Source organism: Cyprinus carpio, chromosome A4, assembly GCF_018340385.1.
Source record: "Cyprinus carpio isolate SPL01 chromosome A4, ASM1834038v1, whole genome shotgun sequence".
Lineage (NCBI taxonomy): Eukaryota > Metazoa > Chordata > Actinopteri > Cypriniformes > Cyprinidae > Cyprinus > Cyprinus carpio.
The window spans coordinates 10,622,984-10,644,586 of NC_056575.1; the positions used below are offsets into that span (position 1 = coordinate 10,622,984).

A 21,603-nucleotide genomic window follows, 5' to 3' on the forward strand; every position below is an offset into this window, starting at 1 on the left:
GACCAATTTGGTGCGATTGGTTGGGTTATCAGTGACCATGGGCGTATACTCAAAACATTTACACGCAGTAGACTAGGAGCCTGACGAGCACGCGCAGGGCTGCAGACATACCAGACGGGATTAGACAACGACTCTTCATCGGTGTGAACCCAGCCAAAGCCATCAAACAGACATAGATACCTCAACCTTAACACTTAAGATACACAGCCGTTAACATTGAGAAGCAATGTGGAAGATGGTTTGAGATACATTTCGTTTCGAACAAGAGAGCGAGAGAAAAACAGAGAAGGAAGGACATTAGGAGAAGAATGAAGACCGTTAGGCGAGAGGAGAAAATGTTAATTGTCATGCACTAATAAACACGCACTCACACCCAACAGTGGCAGAAGCGGTGTTGGAGGCAGTAGCAGGAGATAAGGCTACATGTGTAGGGCTAGAAACATTGGTTACATCGTGCTGTTGGCTGGTGCTGGAGGGTTGGCGCCTGACGGCCGCCTGAAAGGAAATTCCGCTCTGGAACGCACTCACAACATCCATCTGGAAGGAATCAGAGAGTGTGATAGGCCCAGAGAACGCACAGGAGAGAGAAAGACAGAGTAAGAGGAAGAAGTGAAAAGAAGAGGGATAGAGAAAGAAGGGCACCCATAAAAAAAGAAGACAGTGACAGAGAGCAGCTGAGAGAGAGGAAAAAAGGCACTGAATTAAAAGAACCTGACCTGACATTTACCTTTAGCATCGATCTGCTTATTGCACTGACAAACTGCATTAATAAACCCTCTTCCACCAGTATAAGGTCACCATAAGTGGCAGATCGATTGAAGGGAGTACTAACTCAAACCATAATCAGAGAAAATTAAGCAAGGCGTGCGTTTGGGGTTCCTGAGCTTGGACTGCAGAGTTGTGTGGTTTTCGAGAGGTTACCTGAGTCTGAATGCGGTTCAGACCTCTGAACCAGAGGATCTGCCCCCTGCGGAGCTCTCGCTCAGCATGGTCAATTTCCTCCATCTCATCCAGCTCCTCCAACTCCTCATCTGGGATTTCTTCCTTCTGTGTTCCATGACCAGCAGTCTTCAGGAACTTCAGCCGGCTCGTTGGAATCGAGGAGATGATCTGAATGAGGGCGTGGATATATACACACACATCAACTGGGCATTCCATACAGAAAAAAAAAACTAAATGCTCTCAACCCAGTAATTCAGTTCACTGCCTTTAGAGGGCACTGCTCTATCACAATTGAGGGGTTTGGATTGGTGGTTTTGAGAGCAAGTTACAGGTTACAAGATGCTGCTTTGTATAATATAGGGAGGAATGATGCTCACCTGTCCCCACAGAAGACTTCCAAAGCCTAAGAAGACACACCATAGCCACTGCTCAATATTCAGCCCCACACAGCTGAATGGCTTTCCTCCAAATTGCACTATCACAATCTAAGTGGGAAAAAAAAAATATAAATACATTTTTTGTTCATGACATGCTAAGGTCACACTTACATCAATATCTGCTATGATTATGGGCATTCATACAGCAATATGTAGGACTGCACACCTGAATAAGAAAAGTCCCAAAGACAATGGTACAAAAGATCAGATTGTTGAAAATGCCTTCAAAAACATTTCGTTCTCCATGGATCTTCCGGGCGTTGATTTCATTAAACAGCTGCATCATGACAAAGGTGTTGAAGACAATGGTGTAGTGCTCAGAGGGAGGAGCGTGAAGAGGGGCGTTACGTCCACTGTCGATGTCGAATATCTTTTCACCTGAGAAATGAGCAGAAAGTAAAAATTGCAGCATTGCAAACAAGACTCCCTTGAAGGATACAGCCCTTTGTGGCATTATTACAGAATACAGGATATGGCCGCAGTTACTAGCCACCTTATTTTTCAACAAGGAAGTAAGACGTTTTCTGTGAATGTAAAAGACTTTTCTTTCAATTCTTTAGCTGATGTATTAAAACAATGATAAGAATAATCAAGTGTAGTAAACAGTAAAACTGTTACAAACTGGTGTTTATAATTAAGACAGTACATTAAAATAATAGTTTGCAATATCAAGCACCGAAACAAGCTGTTTTGTAAGGCTATAAATAGCTTGAAGGGGATGAGATGGAAAGCCAGACATTAAATTTACAAATGGCTGCGCCCACTCTTACAGCAAAAATAAGATGGACAGAAAGGCCATAGTTGACTGACTCTTACAGCAAAGGTGCAAGGTGAAAAAAAAAAAAAAAAAAAAACCAAAAACCTTTTATTTTAAATTACTTTCTTATTTATATTATTTCAACTTGAATTTCCATTTGCTTTATGCTATTATAATGAGCATGACTTGGTTCAATCACATGTGTTGTTAGTTTTTACCGGCAAAAAGTAGAGTGAAGATGATGGTGAGCTGGTAGACCGCATGACCCAATATGTTCTTCATCATTGTCCGGGAGATGAGGGGTTTATTACGGCCGTAAGGCTTCCTCAGCAGAAGAGATTCAGTGGGGGGTTCAGTGGCCAAGGCCAAAGAGGCAAATGTGTCCATAATCAGATTTACCCATAACATCTGTACAGCTTTCAAAGGAGAGTCCTATGAGAGTGAGAGATAACAGGAGGTGACCGTTCTGACCTCATTCACTGCTGCCACCTTCATAACATTCAAGAACTCCCTCTCAACTGTGCATTTTATTGAGTACCAAATCCCTCACTGATTTTTTTTATTTATTTTTTTTTTGCATTTTCTGCTCGTATTTTGGGGAAAGAATTCTGCATAATGAATTTAAAGATGAGAATCCTGAGCTGAAAAAAATCAGATTAGACAATATTTATGACAGGTGCTGAAAATTCTGGTGGGGTCTGATTCTGAGTGGGCCTGCTCATGAGCAATATCCAGGGAAAATTACACACGAAACAATCACAACACCTGAGGCTTGAGGATAATCCAGCCTTGGCTACTGACAGCAATGCAAAGCGCAAATGTAATCCTCCCATTCATTATGCAATAATACGGGACCTCAACTGCAATCAGCCAGACTATCATTCCATTTAACAGAGGAGAGCCGGCTCATTTGGACTGGTGCTTTGCCTGTGGACAGCAGTCCCAGACCCCATGCTGACTGCCTGCAAGTCTTCCTGCCTCAGACTAACAATTTCCAATCACTTCACACAAGATGGGTAGCAATCAGCTGCTTCCATCAGCCACCATGGTGCATCTGTTAGCTTAACAGCTCCGTCATTTTGCTTCATGGTAGAAGAGAGCTTTTTATAGTGATACCTGTGTGATGCAAGCTCCAGTGAAGGCCACAATCACAGCCACCACATTGACGGTAAGCTGGAACTGAAGGAATTTTGAAATGCTGTCATACACGTTCCGCCCCCACATTACGGCCTTGACGATGCTGCTGAAGTTGTCATCAGTGAGAATGATATCAGAGGCTTCTTTAGCCACGTCTGTGCCGGCAATGCCCTGAGAACAAAAAACACAGTATATAAAAAGGCATTCAAAACTAAATCTAGCACACAGAATCCTTGGAGAAATCATTTTTTCGTAGCCACTTCAGGCAGAACCCACATACCATGGCAAACCCAACATCGGCCTTTTTTAAGGCAGGGCCATCATTGGTACCGTCTCCTGTTACCGCCACAACCTGCCTCCGCTCCAAAACGGTGCTGTCAATTATACCTGAAGGAAAAGACATGCATCAAGACAAACAAGCATGACATTACGGAGCAGAAATATATATATTTACAGTCTGTCTTAACACAGAGACTCGTTCCTCCAGCATGAGAGAATAATTCTGAGCACCTTTGACTAGTGTATGCTTGTCTGTCGGGGAAGATCTTGCCAGCACCCGGAGTTTAGGCCATATTTTGTCAATCCTCTCTTGTTCAATCTGGAAAAGAAAAAGGGGGTTATATTATAAGCTTGTGATTTTCGGTGTTTCTGTGAGTCTTGCTGCTAATAAATTGTGCCTCTCACCTCTCCCTTTTCATTACGAATCCGGCGATTGAACTCTTTGCCCTCCAAGCAGAGGAAGTCATCTCCTGGCTGCAGGATGCCACATTTACTTGCTATAGCTCGGGCAGTGTTAATATTGTCCCCGGTGACCATGCGCACAGTGACTCCAGCACGCTGGCACTTTCTAATGGCATCAGGGACCTGAGCAGGACACAATAAGTGAGCGTGACCGAGAGAGCTTATTATATGACATTACATGCAAATGCAAGAGTCTCTCTTGCTATAGAAAATAGTTTTATTTACTTCAAAGTTTTAAGTTTACAAAGAAATACCTCTTGAAAACTTGTTAAAATAGCTTAGGCTTGTACCTCTGGTCTAACTGGGTCTTCAATGCCCACGATACACACGCAGGTGAGTCGGGTCAGGATATCACTCTCGTTATCCCAATCTGGTTCACCTTCTGAGGCAGGGAAGTCCCTGTAAGCCAGGCAGATGGTCCTCAAGCCCTCAGAGGCCATTGGTTCAATCACTCTCTTCACCATGTCATCTCTGTCCCTGGGCCGAAAAACCTTTGCCTCGCCCGTCACTGTCAGGATTTTATAACACCTGTGTGAGGAGGAGAGAGCAGGTAAGATATTGTAGATACCCAACAGCACACAGCAACTGAGCCATCCAAGTAATTTCTCCCGGGAAATCTATCAGTAACACAGCCTCAGGGCTTTGGAGGGGGGAGGTGAAGCATGTGATCTGCCAATCAAGCTTGCTGACACACCTCTCACATGCTTCTTTAAGGAAGGCACTACAGTGTTTTACTTATCATACAAGATGTTAAGGCATGAACTTGTGTCAAGCATTAACAATGACCAAACATTTATGACTGAGGAAAGCATACTTCTTCAGCAGAATCTCGGAGGCTCCTTTGCTGAACATCCGGAAGCTTCCATCAGCATTCTTTAGCACGGTGCTCATGGATTTCCTCACGGAGTTGAAGGTGTAGACTTTGTAAAGCTTCTCTTCAGGGATTTCGTTCCGGATTGCTTGATAGTCTTTTTTCAAGTCCATGGCGAAGCCCAGCAAGGCACATTCAGTTTTGTTGCCCACCTGACGGTTCAGGCCTCCCTCCTTCTCAGGGGACTGAAAAAAAAAATAAAATAAAAAAATTATAAAAGAAAAAAAAAAAAAAAAAAAAACCTTAAAAACTATAATATATGCATTAAAACACTGAGTTGTTGTGCAGTATTTTATTCAGCTATTGTGACCAAACAGCCCATTAGGCACCACTGCCAAAGAAACAGTAGTAAAAGACGCTGCATTATGTTCTGCTGCTGTTATTTAATTTCAGTCATATCTGACTTAAAATGAACTAGGAGCTGTAACTGTGTTGTGTACTTAAAGCTTGTGAGATTCAGTGTTATTTTAAAAGTGCTATTCATATACTATTATAGTATTTCTTAATATTTTGAATTAGCCTTGAATTTTTTATATCTTCAGTTTTAATTTTAGTTCAAGCTTTATGTGGTTTTGACATTTTGAAGTTTGTTCATTCTTTTACATACATTTTTATATTGTTTTTGTTTTAGTGAATTTAATATTTTAACTTAAACTTATTTCAGTTAGTTGCCCAGGTAATATATCTAATTTTCATGTTTCATGTAACATTTATTTTAGCTTTATTTATCAAAAACCATTTGTAACAAACCTATTAAAAATAACAACACTGATTTACCTCAAGTCATTACAGACCGATAGTTCATAAGTCAATGTGTAGTTAAAAAGCCTTAATAAAAATGTGTAATTTTTCCTTTTTAATGAATTAATTTACTAGAGAGTATTATGCTTGCCTAAGGACTCACCATGATTTTGGTGGTGTAAGCACAGTTGACACTGATGCCCAGTGTGAGCAGGTCCATGGTGCCGGCAGGAATGACATCAGGCTCAGGGACTTTCTTGTAGTGCTTGTCAGCGATAAAAACCTGAACAACTCTCATTCGGTTCATAGTCAGAGTCCCTGTCTTGTCCGAACAGATGGCTGTGGCATTGCCCATGGTTTCACAGGCATCGAGATGCCTCACCAAATTATTGTCTTTCATCATTTTCTGAAATATAGCAACAAAGTAAAACAATGACATTTTTTTAGATGGAATGGAGGTGGGGGGGGGGTAGACCAATCAACAATAAACAGTCCACTAAACCCCAATTAAATGGCAGAATTCCAGAGATGTAATTTTACTGTAACAGCAACAAGGGGAAGTTAATAGATGCAAAAAGATATGGCAATTCGTACTATTATTACATGTACTGTACATTGTCTAACAAAAGTCTAGACAGAGGGCTAATGTCACAAGATGGTTGGTACAGGCCATGAATATTTAAACAGAAGATGCAGGGTCATACTTTGACAGAGTAAGCCAGTGAGATGGTTACAGCCAGCGGAAGACCCTCTGGGACGGCCACCACCAGCACGGTCACACCGATGATAAAGAACTTGACAAAGAACTGGACGTAAATGGGAGTGCACTCTTTTTCCCAAGGAAGTCCCTGGATCCAGAAAGTGTCCACCACAAACAGCACCACCAAGATGATCACTGTGATGGCTGACATCACAAGACCTGCGCAGGAACACATAAATTTAAGGCCCACGTATACTTCACTTTCCGAGGCAGTGGAACGCAGACAGCCGAATTTTACGTTGGGCTTAAAGGTGCTATATGTAGGATTGACACCAAGTGGTTAAACTAGGTATTGCAGTCCAAATTCAAAATATTGGAGAGGGTTTTTTTTGTTTTTTTTTTTACCCAGCCCCTCCTCCTCACACTTGACGCAACGCAGTTTTCAGTCCTTTGTTGGCGAAACCAGAAGTTTGGCAAGACATCCTTCTTGAAATTGCTAAAAAAACTTAGTTATGTCACAGTGATGAACCCACTCAGTCAGTTGCAGAAGTTAACTGGGGCGGGTTTTTATCATTCTAGAGAGCGTATGATTTGGACAATAATCTGTTTAATGCAGGAAGAGTCATCAATATATTTAGCCAATTTCCCTAGAAAAGCGTAAATTTTAAATGCATCTGCCTCCTAAAGTGTAATTTTTTTTTCACGTTTTAAGAGGACACTAGCATAATAAATGATCTCAAAGCAACCATGCTTACCTGCTTTTCCAATTTGGACTGCTAATTTGGTCAGTTTCCCTTGCAAAACTGATTTCTCTTTCTTTGACAAGTTGGCTTTTCTCTTCTCATCACCCTCAGCCCCTTCATCACGGTTTAGAGGCTGCATCTCCATTGCTGCACCATCCTGGGCTTTAGCTACAAATAGAAAGAAAGAAAACTGTGAATATCAGGGATGAACTATCTTGACAAGCTGATGTCAAAATAGAACAGTGCATTAAGTGATGCAGAGTAACAAAACTACAGCAGCAACAAATCTGTGTTTAGCAGCAGGTACAGTTCAAATAAAACTTCAAGCACTCTTTTTGAGGAGTCCTTTTTAAGGCAATGTTTGAAAAAAAAAAAGTAGTTTTTAAATTAAATAAAAAAAGCAAAAATACATAATGCATAATTATTTAATTATTATACCATTAAGTTAATTTGATGTTAACTAATTAAGTATTTAAATAATTAACCCTTCTAGGCTGTTGGTGCATGGGCATATTTGTTTATTATTTTTTTAAATGACATGAGACTTTGGACTACTGCACTTGCTATACATCAGACATTTTGTAATAAATGCAAAAGCAAGACAGGAAAACAAAGAAAAAAAAAAAACTAGGGGGTGGAACTGGCAACGGAGCGATCCTCTGCTGCCATCTACTGGGTATAATGGTAATCATGTCATTTACAGCTTACAAGTCTTTGTTTTCCATGTAATCTACCTGGATATCAGAACATAGCTGCACAGCATGTTGCCACCATTTTCACCCATGATGAGTTTGCATCCCTGGACTATGCAGTTAGCACAAGAATTTGAGTATATTATGTGCGGCTCTGTGCTGGTGACTGACTTTCTCCACACCCGGACTACAGGAAGCGTTTTCTAATTAAATTGTGGCTCCCCCACGTGACAAATATAATTAAGTGACCAGATAAATTTAATTATAATAGTGATTATAAATGAATGGTAATTTTATTAGAGTCAGAGAAAACACAGCTCAAGATCATCCTCACATTTAGAAGCCACATGCAAACCCATGTGACTAAGTATCCTAGGAGACATAAACCTTCATCACCACACTCAGATGTCCAGTCCATCACTCATCACCATTGGTAATAAAAGAAGACATGCACATACTTATCCTGATCTCAAGGCCATCGCTCAGCATGCTGAAAGTACAGCCTGCCAGTGAGGTGACATCACACAAACAAAGAACTCAGCATGCGTGCAATCATACAGACAAGCACGCAGCAGTGCATCTCCGTCTATCGCTGCTGTAGCATGACGCAGTCCACCTGTGTGCAGGATTTAACCGGTGTGTGATGTGAGGTAATTCGACTGCGTTTGAACTAGCAGGGGGTAAGGGCCGACGTGAGACTGCTATTCTACTGTGCCGTGTTGCCGAGCTCTACTCACAGAGCTGTAATAGTAGTCTGGTGGATTAGAGCTCATTTCTGGTAGGGCGATCTGTAGCCGGGGATTCAATAAACACAGGCGTGTGCTACTTATAGAGAAAACATTACAGAGTTGGTTTCTGAACACAGGGCGGCCTGATTATGGACTCTTTCCTGCTTGGGTAGGTGATTTTAGTTTATAAAAGGTTTGAAGAGAGAAAGGTGCGGATACCTGGATATCAGAACATAGCTGCACAGCATGTTGAAAAGTTTAGGTTTTTTTTTTTTGTTAGGTTTTTAAATTAAGTCTCTTATGTTCACCAAAGCTGCATTTATTTTTTCAAAACTGATCAAAGCCATATTAGTGAAATATTACAATTTAACAGAACTGTTTTTTTTATTTTAATATATTTTAAAATGTAATTCATTCTTGTGTTGGCAAAGCTAAATTTTCAGATGGTCCAGTCTTCAGTGGCACATGATTCTTCAGAAATCATTCTAATACACTGATTTGTGGCTGAAAAAACATTTTGAAAATAGCAGCTTAATATTTTTGTGAAAACTGATTTTTTTAAGATTCTTTGATGAGTAAAAAGTTCAAAACTAAAGCAATGATTTGAAACTGAAATCTTTTGTAACATGTCAAAGTAATGCATCCTAGCTGAGTAAAATTATACATTTCTTTCAAACATCCCAATGGTAGTGTAATAATCAGACTTTGAAAAGAAAAAAGAAAAAAAAAAAAAAACAGGCTAACTTCTCAACACTTCTCTCACACACACACACACACACACACTTCACACTAGTGTGGATAAGCTTTAATGAAGATCTAATAGCACTAATGGGTTAAGGCGATGTTTTTAATGCAGGCTGCAGCATGTAAGAGGGTGGCCTTCTAAGCCAGTATGGTGTTCATTATGTCATTAAGTCAATAGGGTTACTCACCTTTCTTTCTGTTCTCCACAGAGCCATCCTGCTTTTTATCTGTAGAAAGAGAGAGAAAGAGAAGCCACATAACAAACACTCGCTAATTTATTCATTATTCATCATTATGTAAGAGACGGTTCTGCAGCACACATTTAAACATATTTCCAATTATGCAAATCTTCTCTTTGATTTAGCAGAATGAGAAAAGGCCCTTGAATATTTACGAACAGATGTGTGCCACGACCTCATGAGGTTTTCAAATCCACTGCCGTGGCTAGACCACAAATGCGCAAAATTGCAATGAGGTGCACTGAACAGCAACTTGGGGCCCAACCTCTGCAAGTACTGAAATATTCATGTATCTGCAGGCACTCATTTGGAGACCCAACACGTGAGCCACGGGCTGCAGAGATGCATTAAATGGCAGCTAGTTAATGGAGCGCACAAGAAATCGTTACATTTTTCTATGAGTCATTGCTTCAGACATTTTTTACCAGACAGAAAAATAATGCTAAATTCCCTTTTCTGAGTTTGACAAAAGCACACTTTCATGAAGGCTGGAACACACACATGGAGCCTATTCTATTCATCTCTCTGCAGCCACAGTAGTAGACCGAAGAGACTGAAAAGGCCTCTGGTTGGTCTATTTTAGTTTCTGTGGCAGACTAAAAAGACACCAGATCATACAGACATCTTACTTTTCTTCTCTTTCTTTTTCTCTTTCTTCTCTTTCTCCTTCTCCTCCTCATCCTCATCATCTTCTCCCGCCCCCAATAAGGTGAAAATGATTCCAGTTTGGGAATTGACTCCAACAGCAGTGACAACCATTTTTCCAGAGCCCTCCATGACATGAGTACCTGCACAGAGGAAGATGAGGTGAATAAGGGTCACATGCAGTTCATATTGGTGCCGATACATTCATGAATGGATCTAAAACATTCACACAAAGCTAAGTTTATGACAAATAACTAGTTGTCTAGTTTTCCCCTATACACAGAACAGGTTTACCAAACTTGCTCTTAAAACATGGGTGTAAAGATGGCTTTAAGTATTTGACATAAAAAACGTGATCCTAAAAATGTCCCTGAAACTCAATTCCTATGCAAATATTGGCCCTTAATAAGATGAAGACTCAAAACAGGTGGGTCTTCAAATCAAACGACATATTATTGAGCTCTATTTCAACAGCCAAAGGTAAAATCAGAAATGAGTGGCCATTTTCTTCCTTGCCTTCAGAAATGAACTTCAATATAGCCATTAATAATTGTTTATGCTTGAGAAGGGGGGTCTATGAAAAAAATGTCAAGGAGAGGTTTTTCCTGGGTTAGACTTGGTATGCTAACGCAGGCTCTGCTGGAGAAGGGCCCACTCCTGCTCACAAATCCCCCGTCATCTCCTCTGGGATGGCACACAGCAATGTCATTCTATCAGGCTTTCATAAAATGGGATTAGCTGAAGATGTGCAATAGCCTCGCTCAGAGGTAGCAGGTCCTACATAGCAAACATCTGAACTCCCAAGATGGACATGTATTTGGTTCGGCTGAACTTTTGGGCAAAGATGAAACAGGACACATAGAAAATGCTAAAATTTTACAGGGTTGTGCAGCCAAATGTGAATCAAAAGTGTTTTTTGGTTTGTTCCACTAGTGATGGGTTGCAGTCTCTTTATGTCCCACCTGACAGCAGCATAGGATCTTTCTCCATCGATTTCTTCACATGGTCGGACTCTCCAGTTAAAGAGCTCTCATCTATTTTGAGGTCATTGCCCTGGATGAGAATGCCATCAGCAGGCAGGAGGTCACCTGATGAAGAACGTATCCCATCACAATAATGTACATTACCGTCAGCAGCTTTTGAATTTATTTCAAGGTGACTATACAGGAAAAGGTAATAATCAATCAACACCAGTGAAATGTCAGACAGGTAGGTTTTTTTTTTTTTTTTTTTTTAAACGCTATACTCATACTTTTGAATATCCCTCTAAAAAGGAAATGAAACATCTGTGCATTTTTTTTTATGTTGGCTTACCATATTTAATTTGTGCAATGTCCCCGGTGACAATCTCGGCCACAGGGATCGGAATGACTTGCCCTCCCCGAACCACCGTAAACTTCTGCTCTTGTTCAATGCGGCTCTGTAAGCCACGGAACTGCTTCTCTTTGCTCCAGTCATTGAAGGCCGTCACAAGCACCACACAAACAACAGACAGGAGGATAGCTGCTCCTTCTATCCATCCGGCTTCAGCTTCTCCTTCATCCTCTACTCCGGCTGCTGCGTTCCCACAATCTGCACACACACACACACACAAAATAAAACTCAGCTCAGAACAACCTGAAATTGAGACAATGATCTATAAATAAGACAGAAGGAATTAAATGTTACTTACTTTTATTTTCTGCATCCGGAGGTTTATAAAAAGAAAGGCCTAAAGAAACTATTGCTGCCACTTCCAAAATAATCAATGTTACGTCTTGTAATGCTTCCCATACTAACTGAAGAAAGGTTTTTGGCTTTTTCGGAGGTATAAAGTTCTGTCCAAATTCTACTTTTCTTTTTTCAATATCTTGAGGCTGCCCACTTAATCCTGGAAGAAAAGGAGTAAGAAAAAAAAAATTAATATTTTCAAATAAACACTTAACACAGCTCTCCTTATATAGCAGCATTCAATGCTTAATGTGTTTCTATGAGAGCCAGGATTAGTGAGGAAGAAAGGACCTGTGGGTCAGCAACAGTAGCTTTTAAAGATACAGACTTTCTGAATAAGAACAAAAGATTACAGAGAAGCAATACGGCTAAAATTAGGGATTTAACTCCACAAATATATATATATATGTGTGTGTGTGTGTGTGTGTGTGTGTGTGTGTGTGTGTGTGTGTGTGTGTGTGTGTGTGTGTGTGTGTGTGTGTGTGTGTAATTTTGTTAAGCCACACATTTTACAAAGTTGATCAGATTGAACAAAGAATTGTTGACTTCTTTAGAATTTATACCATTTATTATTATTATATTATTTATATTTACATTATCGTTCAAACATTTGGGGTAGGTAAGATTTTTCAAATGTATTTTTAAAGGAAGTCACTTAACTCACCAAAGCTGAATTTATTTAATCAAAAATAAAATAAAAACATTAATATTGTGAGAAAGTATAATTTGAAGTATGTTTACCATTTCAATATATTGTAAAATGTAATTTATTAATGCAAAGGCAAAGCCATTTTCAGCAGCCATTACTCAAAGTAACAATTCTTAAATCAATGTTGAAAACAGTTGTGCTGATTAACATTTTTGTGGAAACTGTGATGTTTTTTTTTTTTTCATTATTCTCTGATGAAAAGAAAGACCAAAAAGAACAGCATTTATATGAAGTAGAAAATTGTAACATTATCAATTTGTAACATTCACGGCAATTTGTTTTTAACAATTTGGATAGCCCTTGCTGAATAAATATAATTTTCTCAAATCTTACTAACCCCAAACCGCATTGAACAATTTTTTTCTATATTATATTAATCTATGATATTCATTGAGCAACTAAAATAACAGTCGTGTCTACAGGTGTCTGACAGAGCTAGTAACAATTTTAGCCATGTCTGTACATGTCCAGGCTAAAATCTTGGTTCATAAAATAATTACATTTACAAAAGGGCTACACCGTTTTGTACTGAATCGAGTATGAGCTATTAGCACAGCTAATCCATTAATACTGGCACTACAGCAGTAAAGCGTGTGGGATTTTGACAAGATCATGAGAATTTCCTGGGTGTGCAATCTGGGCCAAAAAATGAATTCCACAACTGATAGGGCAAAAAAAAACATTGAGTCCAATGTACGCGGTCATTCTCAGGAATCATTCAAATGCACTGGTTTAACAGCAGTTTTCTGGTTTGCCCATTTGAATAACTCTCTATATTCAAAGCAAGTATTCAAAGTCGTCATGGTGTGTGCATTCAGTCCACTCACTCTTACCACATGTTAAGAGACAAAAAGAAAACATGGGTAGATGCGGTGAATGAGCCATGTGGACGAAAAGCATGCATGAATACATGTGTGCTTATGCATCTAGTGTCAGGGCATCAGAATGAGTGTGTGTGTGTGTGTGTGTGTGTGTGTGTGTGTGTGTGTGTGTGTGTGTGTGTGTGACTGAACAGGATGGTTTGCCTGCCAGACCAGAGAGCAGCTTGGTCAGCAGAGCCTATTGTCATGACAACATCCTCCACATTACTCAGCAAAGCCATTGAGCTGCTCGGCTCTTGCTCTCTTGCTGCATATTAACACTCTGTCTCAAAAGCACATTTCTGCTGTTGGATTACACTTGGCATTTGACTGCACACACACAAAAAAAATAGCTTTATGTCTGGACAACTACAATGTCTGCGAGATTTGCATGAATTTATTTGACAGACAGGTTTTTCTCCAAAGCTACCTACATTGCAGGCAATGGATATGAGCACTAACAACTCCAATGTCATGGGTTCAATACCCAGGGAATGCATGAACTGATAAAATGTACACCTTGAATGCAATGTAAGTCGATTTAGATAAAAGCATGTTCCAAATGCATTAATGTAAATGAGTAAAAGTTGCTTCTTGATTAAAGCACAGCAGAGAACTGCTGAAAACTAAACTTGCTGCTCCAACACCAGTGCTCTAAATCCAGGCTTGTGTAGTATGGAAATTGAGGCTGAGGATTACATTCTGTGTCCCTGCTTGGAGAGTGGACTAAGGAGCAGATGAGTCAAGTCTTACGCCTCTGTCAAAAATGCATTTATGCTGCAATATACATCTCCATTCCACTCTCACTCCAGATCATGCACACAGCTACTCGGAAACATCACTGAGGGGAAGATTAAACTCAACAGAAGAGGGGGGAAAAAAAACCTTCTAAGACCAGCAAAATATGGGCATTTAGACAGCTAATTATTCATTTGCATGCTACTTCACTGAGAGCAGAGGTGCCATCATGATTGCTGGAAGTGCTAATGTGTTTTAGGTTGTGAATCTAAAACTACTGTTAGCACTACCTGCTGCACAGACTCCAAGGTTTTTGCAGTTTCCCCAAAGGAGACCAAATCATCTGAAGTCAGTTTCTACTTTCACCTGAAACCTTGATAGCCACAAAAACACAGGCCTCTATGTAAAAGAAAATGTTTTTACAAATCTCTAATGCATTAATCAATGAAAGAAATATTTAACAAGCTAGACAAGGAAAGAGGAAACATTAAATAATAAATATGCTCATCAATCCATTCAATATACAGACAACACCATACAAAGGCATCACTGATGATTTGTTAGCTCACTAACACAATGATCTACTGAGCTCCAGTTATTTAGCATGCTGGATAAATTTTAGCTGCAATATTTAATTTTTTACTAACATCTCATTGATAAATCCCTGTAGTAAGTGCTTAAGACAGAAGGATATTTCTCACAGGTGTAGCTAGCCGCACTGAAAGGTGAAGTTTATAATTTCTTTGCCTCTAGACCGGATGCCACAATCGCCATTAAGAACAACTGTTCTTTACAAACCCATCTCAGACCGTTGCTGCAGGGTCGTTCAGGTTAGGATGCTCAAACAAACAGAGCTATGTAGGGATGTAACGATTAACTGCGAGCCGGTTGAAAATCGACTCAAATATGTGACGATTCAAATCGGTTGAGATGCCAAACAAATCGCGATTCATTTAGGTGTAGGAGTTTATATGAATGCATGTCTGAGGAAGTCAAAGCATTCTGTTTTTGCTAATTTCTAAATTATACAATCTAATTTAAATTAAAAACTGCTCATGTTGCATGTATGCAGCATCTTTGTTTGGATCATGATTAAAATGCAGTGGTTGCTTCTAATTTTAAATGGAAAAAGCACAGACAAAGCCTTGTTTTGTTTATATGAAGTGATTTATTTTATTTGTTTTACTTATTTTATTTGGGAGTTGTTTTAAAATTTCAATTTAGTTTTGTTATTTACATTTACATTATATTTAAATTTTGTCATTTAGCAGATGCTTTTATCCAAAGCTACTTACAAATGTGGACAATAGAAGCAATCAAAACCAACAAAAGATCAATAATATGCAAGTGCTATATTAGTATGATATTATAGTTATATTTCACTTTCACAAAGAAATGTACAGCATTTTGTCAAAGCAATAATAAAAGGACACATTTAACTCATAATTTGTCTTAAATATCATTTTGTTAAAAAAAGAAAGAAAATCATGAATTGAATCGAATCGTGAAATCAAAATCGTGAATCGAATGGTGAGTTGAGTGAATCGTTACTTCCCTAGAGCTATGTTTTGAAAGTGCCTCAGAGTTCACACTTTTCATGGAAATCAAACTAAAAATAAAGATGAGAAAGAAGAACGTACTAGAAAACCCACACCTCACATTTAACACACACAAGAGTGTGTCAGAGCCCAGGTCATACATACTACTATTACTGGATGAAGCTCGCGGCTGGTTGTATACCTTACAAACATTAACTCCCACCTGATTTAAGAAGTCTGATTTAGTCTTTTCTGAGACATCTTTTAGAAATATTTCTATTAAATCATTTAGGGAATATTAATTTAATACTCTTAATGCCCCAACCATGTTTGTCCTCAGGATACATTATTTAAAAATCCCACGAGTTAAAACAAATCTTGAGCAATCGCCTTTAATTTGCAGTAGAAGTCCCTCGTGTCAATACAATAGATTCTAGGAACCAGCCAGCATAAATAAACTCAAAAGATTCACCCGAGTAATTCGGAAAGAATGTCACAATTTAAAGTGAAGCCGAAAGAGGTGAGCAGTAAAAAGTAACTAGTTCAATTCAAAAGAGTAGAAAGATTAGTGGTGGGCTTTGCTGCGAAATTGAGAAATGGCCTACTTACTAATTAGAAATCCCTTTTCAATTGTCAAAGCTCTTGTAATCTTGAATGACTGCTTAATTTCCTATGGCAAAACTGAGTGATCTGATTAAGCTGTAAAATGTGTCATAACAGCAGGGCTGCCTGCCAGCGTGCTATTGTGAAGCAGAGGGAACAAGGCAGAGCTAAACTATCGGATCGCTGTGGGGCTCCGATCTCAGTTAGCCATGTGCCGTGTAGCGAGAATGGCTAAGCGACAGGGACCTCTATCAGTGTGGCCACATAATAGAATATCTAGGGGGAAAATTCTCAGACTATTATTCTATGACTAATGCACAATTCACACAGTATACAAAGCTCAGGCACAGCATGGGCCAAGATTCAGACAGTGTATTCAGGAAACAAAAGCACACACTTTTAGAAGTCATATTCGTGCTATCAGTGTGACCCCATTATTTGAGCTGTGAAGTCGAAATATACATTTCCACTGATGCTATAGTTTCCACTGACACCATGACAAAGGTATAGCTCTGGATTGCAGAGAGCACAGTAAGCTTTGGTTTCAATCACTCAAAATTTCATCGCCTGCTAATAAAAGTCAGACCTTGTGAGGGCAGGACGGGGCAGGTGACACTAGATATAAACATCCAAACATGCCGTACATATCAGACATGTTGAATTACCTCATTATCAAGAATGAAAGATTGATTCTGGTGCACTGCCAAACATATTATTCATAATGCCAAGTGTCAGATACAGTTAATGCAGTTTAAGACCTAGGAGCAACATTAATGCTAATGCAACTAGTATTATTGTTCATACTGAAATATTTTGTGGTATAGGCATGAATGATACCTCAAATGCTATTACAGTTTTAAGCGACTGGATTGTAAAATAGGCCATAACATACATAGATATACACTGAAAGAGGAACCTGAGCCATATCTACCAAAATATCACAAATTTGGTAAGGTAACCAACCAGAACATCCTAGCAAGCACCCATAATACCCTATTTTCACATTTTCTTTAATGTAGAAGCAAAATTAATTAAGGGTCAAGACACTAATAACGGAGAGGGCAGGTCCCTTAGGAACTCTCCATCAGGAATGTGTTCTACATTTTGACTTTTAATACCAAAAACGCATTACTGCTGATCAAGCCTGCATGCTAAATAGATAAGTGGAGCATTCTCATGGAAACACTGGTCAAAGGCACCCAGCAGAAATGATGAAATATTGGTTTGGCGCCCTTGCGTGCTCACACATGAGAGAATTGCGTCTCAAAGAGCCTGTAGAGTACCGCTACGGACATGGTGCTGTTTTAATCTGGGATCAAACTGAAAATCCCTTCCCCCAAGAGTTCAATCAAGGTCAGGCTAGCGATTAAACCTAATGTCTACAGAGAGGTAATAAACCAATGGAGCTGCAGCTGTGGGCTGCACACTGACTCTGCACTTTTCGGTATCTTACCCTAAAGACTATACACCTGCTCACACAACCCTTCAAATGAAAGAGAAAGAAAGTGCGAAACAATGGGAGAGCAAAAAAAGAGATAAACAGGGCTGCAACAAATAACCTAACAATAAAAAAAAATCCATAATGAAAATAATTGATAATTGATTTTGTTTGATGTGCAATGTGGCACAGAGAATCTATGTCAATGATGCTCCGACAGATTGCATGTGCCCTTTAATTCTTACATGCTGTTATATTGCGGATATACTTATTGTTAAATGTTATAAATTCTAAGTTAATCGAGTGCATCCTAACAGCAGGTGTTGTGTTGTTATACTTAAAATAGCCCATAGAGTGCATATTTGTAATTTACACACACACACACACACACACACACATATATAATGGGTGGGTCACGATTTTCGAATATTCAATTAGTTGTTATAATAATAAATTATCAAATAGGCTGTGCAATTTTTTTTAGACAATAATTCTCCATGTTTTTGCTGCTGATGTGCTAGTGATGCGTTCATGTAAGCAGAGGGTGGCGCCGCCAAATGCACCTAAAAGCTGTCAAAGACAACAGAAGAACAACATCATTGTCTCACGCGCATACTGTAGATTTGCAATTTAAGCGCCAAACCTTTTTCTCCGGTAGCGGATTTCCTTAATCTAGCACTAGCAGTGGCCCACCTGTTACAAAACGAGCTCAGGCCGAAGGTAAATACACACAACTACAACGAGTGTGGACCAAGCGGCAACCTCCCACTCTCTCTCCTGAAGCCAACAATGAAGTGACTAAAACTGCAATTCATCGACTGGCCGCTTGAGGCTGGCTCCAAAAGGGAGTCAATCCCATAGACTCCCCATGTTAAAATGCCCAACTTTACAGCAGGAAAAAAACATGTTTACAGCCTGGTTCAAAAATGATTTTGGTCTAGCGAATTTTGCCCTTCATGACAACTGTGAGGGGGGTGATTTTTTTTTTTTATAACTAATCCGTTTAAATCATATTAAGCCTTAAAGTTCTGCATATTTAAGGGAGTGGCCACTTGAGTGACAGGTGGATTGCCGCTGCTGACACTGCTTTTTTATTCTAAAAAAGCTATAATAAAAGCTGTAATATTCCTGCAGTACCACAGACTGTAAGATGGGATAGTAAACCCATTTGTGTTTGACATTAAAGGCTTATTTAAATTGTCAAACAGACTGAAAATGCACACAGGCTATATTTAGGTTCTTCTCTATTAATTCTAATCTTTTAGTGAGCAAAACAGATCTTTGTCTCAATCAGACACTGTAAGAAATCAGCACACTGTCTGTGTGTTGCCAGAGCAGAAGCAACGGGACAGCAGCAGCAATCCTCTCAAAAGACTGCAGATGCACTAAAATGCAGGAAGAAACCATTCAGGTGTATCTGACCTGCTTGCTATTTCTAACAGCTATATGTTTAGAGTGAGATGCAACACTGCTGATTAAAACCATCCAAAGAGTTGGTGTTTCCGCCTCTTTACCTCCTGGAACTGCATTTCGATTTCTGCAAAGCAAAGCAAGTGCAAAATAAGGATTATGTACCATCTACAGGCGATGTTTTCAGTCTGCTGCAAAGTCCATTTACGTCCCCATAAGATTCCTGGATTTTGTGTAATGCTTCAGCCCCTCGCAGTTCCATGAGAGAGCGCAGCTCTTTAAGCGAGCAGCCAAACTCTCCATCGTGATTGGGCTCGGCCACAGAGTTCTTCACCCCGCTGTATGCGTTGTTAGCCATGTTTCCTGGCTACACCACCTCTCAGCAAGGGTGGAAAAATGGCGTCCCAAAAGGAGAGCTATATCCTCAGGAGACCAATGCCAGTAGTTCCCATAAACAACTGACGTCCTTTAGAGGAGGAGGAGGAGGATGCCCGACTGCAGGTGGCAGAACTGGGATAATTCACAAGCCATTGTCCTCAGCCTGTGGCGTTGCTTTCATTGTGAATGAAACCTCACACAATCAGCCCAAGGAGACCTACAAAAAAAGAAAGGAATGTTTTATTAATAATAATATTTACAAATGCAAAACCCAAATGCACAACAGATATGCATGTTAATTTCAAAACATCAACAGACACCTTAAGTTTAGAAAACTCTCCATCGGGCATGGAATTAATAAGAACAAATTCACTGGCTGAGTTTCAAGGTGACATGCTACCCACTTTTACAGGCAGAACTATGTGGGCTTTTTTAAGAAATAGCGTGGGAACTGACCTGTCTGCCATCTTAACTATGAGAGAGACAAAAAAAAAATATTTTTTCCCAACATTATACATGGCTTTTTCAAGAAACATGAAAATGCTTTGGAACTGGAAACTTATGGAACAGAATACAACTGAAAGGAATATAAAGTGTTAATATATAGATTTAACTTACAAAATAATTAATAAATGCAGCACCAGTATCTAAAAAGTAGGATTTATTCAGTTTTATTGGGCAATTTTTCTCAGTCATCAGAATATATAAACGGACAAACCATATACTGAATGCAATTCAATTCATTTCGGATTAAAGTATCTACCAAATGTACAAATTCAATGATTACACTTGAAGTGACAGTGTAATAAATACGCCCAGTGAGACCTTGGACTGCTTGGACAAAGTTCATCTATGATGTTCCATATTTTCATGTACACAAACAGAAGAGAAAATTCCATATCAATACCATGCCCTCAAACCAAATAACATACTATCAGACTTCAGTTTAACCCCAATGGACTGTCATTGTACAGCTTCTCTGGGATCATTTCAATAGCTAGTAGGGCTAACAGGACTTCCACTGTCCTTGCCTTTATCAGCAAGATTTCATTATAATATAATGATATTACATAATATATAATCATCAAATCATAATAAAGAAATGTCAGCAGTAGGGATGATCTGAAAAGGATAAGAAGGACAAGAGGTCAAAAGCACGAGTTTGTGAAAATTCAAACTGTGAGGATGAGAAGATGGTGTTGTTAAGATCTCTTTCCCTCTAGAAGCAGAAGTAAAAAGTGTAGTAGCCCTCCAGGACTGATTTACAAGCAGCAGCACATGCAGAGCGTGAAACAGCATGCTGCTACATAACAGGCAACCAGCTGGGAAATCAACTTCTCCCACAGCCAATGTCATAATCATTGCATCTTCAGTTAAAACTATGCTCTCAGGTGCAGGAACTCTGGACTTGACCTTTTTATGAAGCTCCAGCAAAAACATTTCCTTCACAACCAAAAATAAATACCATAAAATACATCAATAACACTGGCAAATAAATTCTCAAGTACGTCATAGTCAACAAGCTGCTTTATCTTTTAAATTTAAACTGGAAGTAAAAAGGGAAACGCCCAACAGCTTCACACTGCAACAGCTTACCATGCTCTTCCTTTTAGAAGTGACAGTTGGTCCTAAAATGTGTCTGAAAAACAAAGATGGTTTAACAACTTCCTGAAATGACTGTCATCTCAAGCATTTCATCATGCAAATTTCAAGCAAGATAACCTCTGTCCTGCACATTCGAGCTCTTTTTCTTCCAGTTATACTCTATGAGTGACGGCTTGACCACGATGAGGGAAGTGCCAAATCTTTGCTGTGCCGTGACAGTTTCAGGTTGCAGAGCAGGTCACATCACAACAGTGGAAAATCATTGTGATTGGATCTTCAAACTAACAGTTACCGCAGTATGGTTACACAATAGTACCGTTAACCCTTGCCTTACAAACTATAGGTCAGTTTTGGACAAGCATGTGGATTTCACTTACATTCCTTAAGACTCATAATTTAAGGATCATATCATATACTTATATGATCTTTCTGACAAAGAAACCTGTGTTTATAGCACTGTGTAATGTCATACATTTTGCCACCATTCTATCCTCCCT

The 21,603-nt window shown here is 39.3% G+C and overlaps 1 protein-coding gene across 4 annotated transcripts in view; it reads right to left on the reverse strand.

The window, feature by feature from the left end:
• Positions 1–21,603, reverse strand: part of LOC109093748 (plasma membrane calcium-transporting ATPase 1-like) — a 30,563-nt gene that overhangs the window by 3,576 nt on the left and 5,384 nt on the right. For 2 of the 4 annotated variants that reach the window (XM_042740279.1, XM_042740284.1), the window contains exons 2-21: positions 19,289–19,718; positions 11,790–11,987; positions 11,432–11,689; positions 11,080–11,205; positions 10,102–10,260; positions 9,422–9,460; positions 7,082–7,237; positions 6,331–6,545; positions 5,790–6,032; positions 4,829–5,070; positions 4,305–4,542; positions 3,958–4,137; positions 3,784–3,871; positions 3,554–3,660; positions 3,253–3,444; positions 2,355–2,568; positions 1,546–1,757; positions 1,320–1,427; positions 922–1,110; positions 451–537 (exon numbers count right to left, since the gene is read on the reverse strand). In XM_042740279.1, the coding sequence (XP_042596213.1) occupies positions 451–537; positions 922–1,110; positions 1,320–1,427; positions 1,546–1,757; positions 2,355–2,568; positions 3,253–3,444; positions 3,554–3,660; positions 3,784–3,871; positions 3,958–4,137; positions 4,305–4,542; positions 4,829–5,070; positions 5,790–6,032; positions 6,331–6,545; positions 7,082–7,237; positions 9,422–9,460; positions 10,102–10,260; positions 11,080–11,205; positions 11,432–11,689; positions 11,790–11,987; positions 19,289–19,481 (3,444 nt within the window). In that variant the 5' untranslated portion in view covers positions 19,482–19,718. Of the gene's footprint in view, positions 1–371; positions 538–921; positions 1,111–1,319; positions 1,428–1,545; positions 1,758–2,354; positions 2,569–3,252; positions 3,445–3,553; positions 3,661–3,783; positions 3,872–3,957; positions 4,138–4,304; positions 4,543–4,828; positions 5,071–5,789; positions 6,033–6,330; positions 6,546–7,081; positions 7,238–9,421; positions 9,461–10,101; positions 10,261–11,079; positions 11,206–11,431; positions 11,690–11,789; positions 11,988–19,288; positions 19,719–21,603 lie in introns of all 4 variants that reach the window. The other 2 variants (XM_042740292.1, XM_042740288.1) reach the window with 2 other exon arrangements.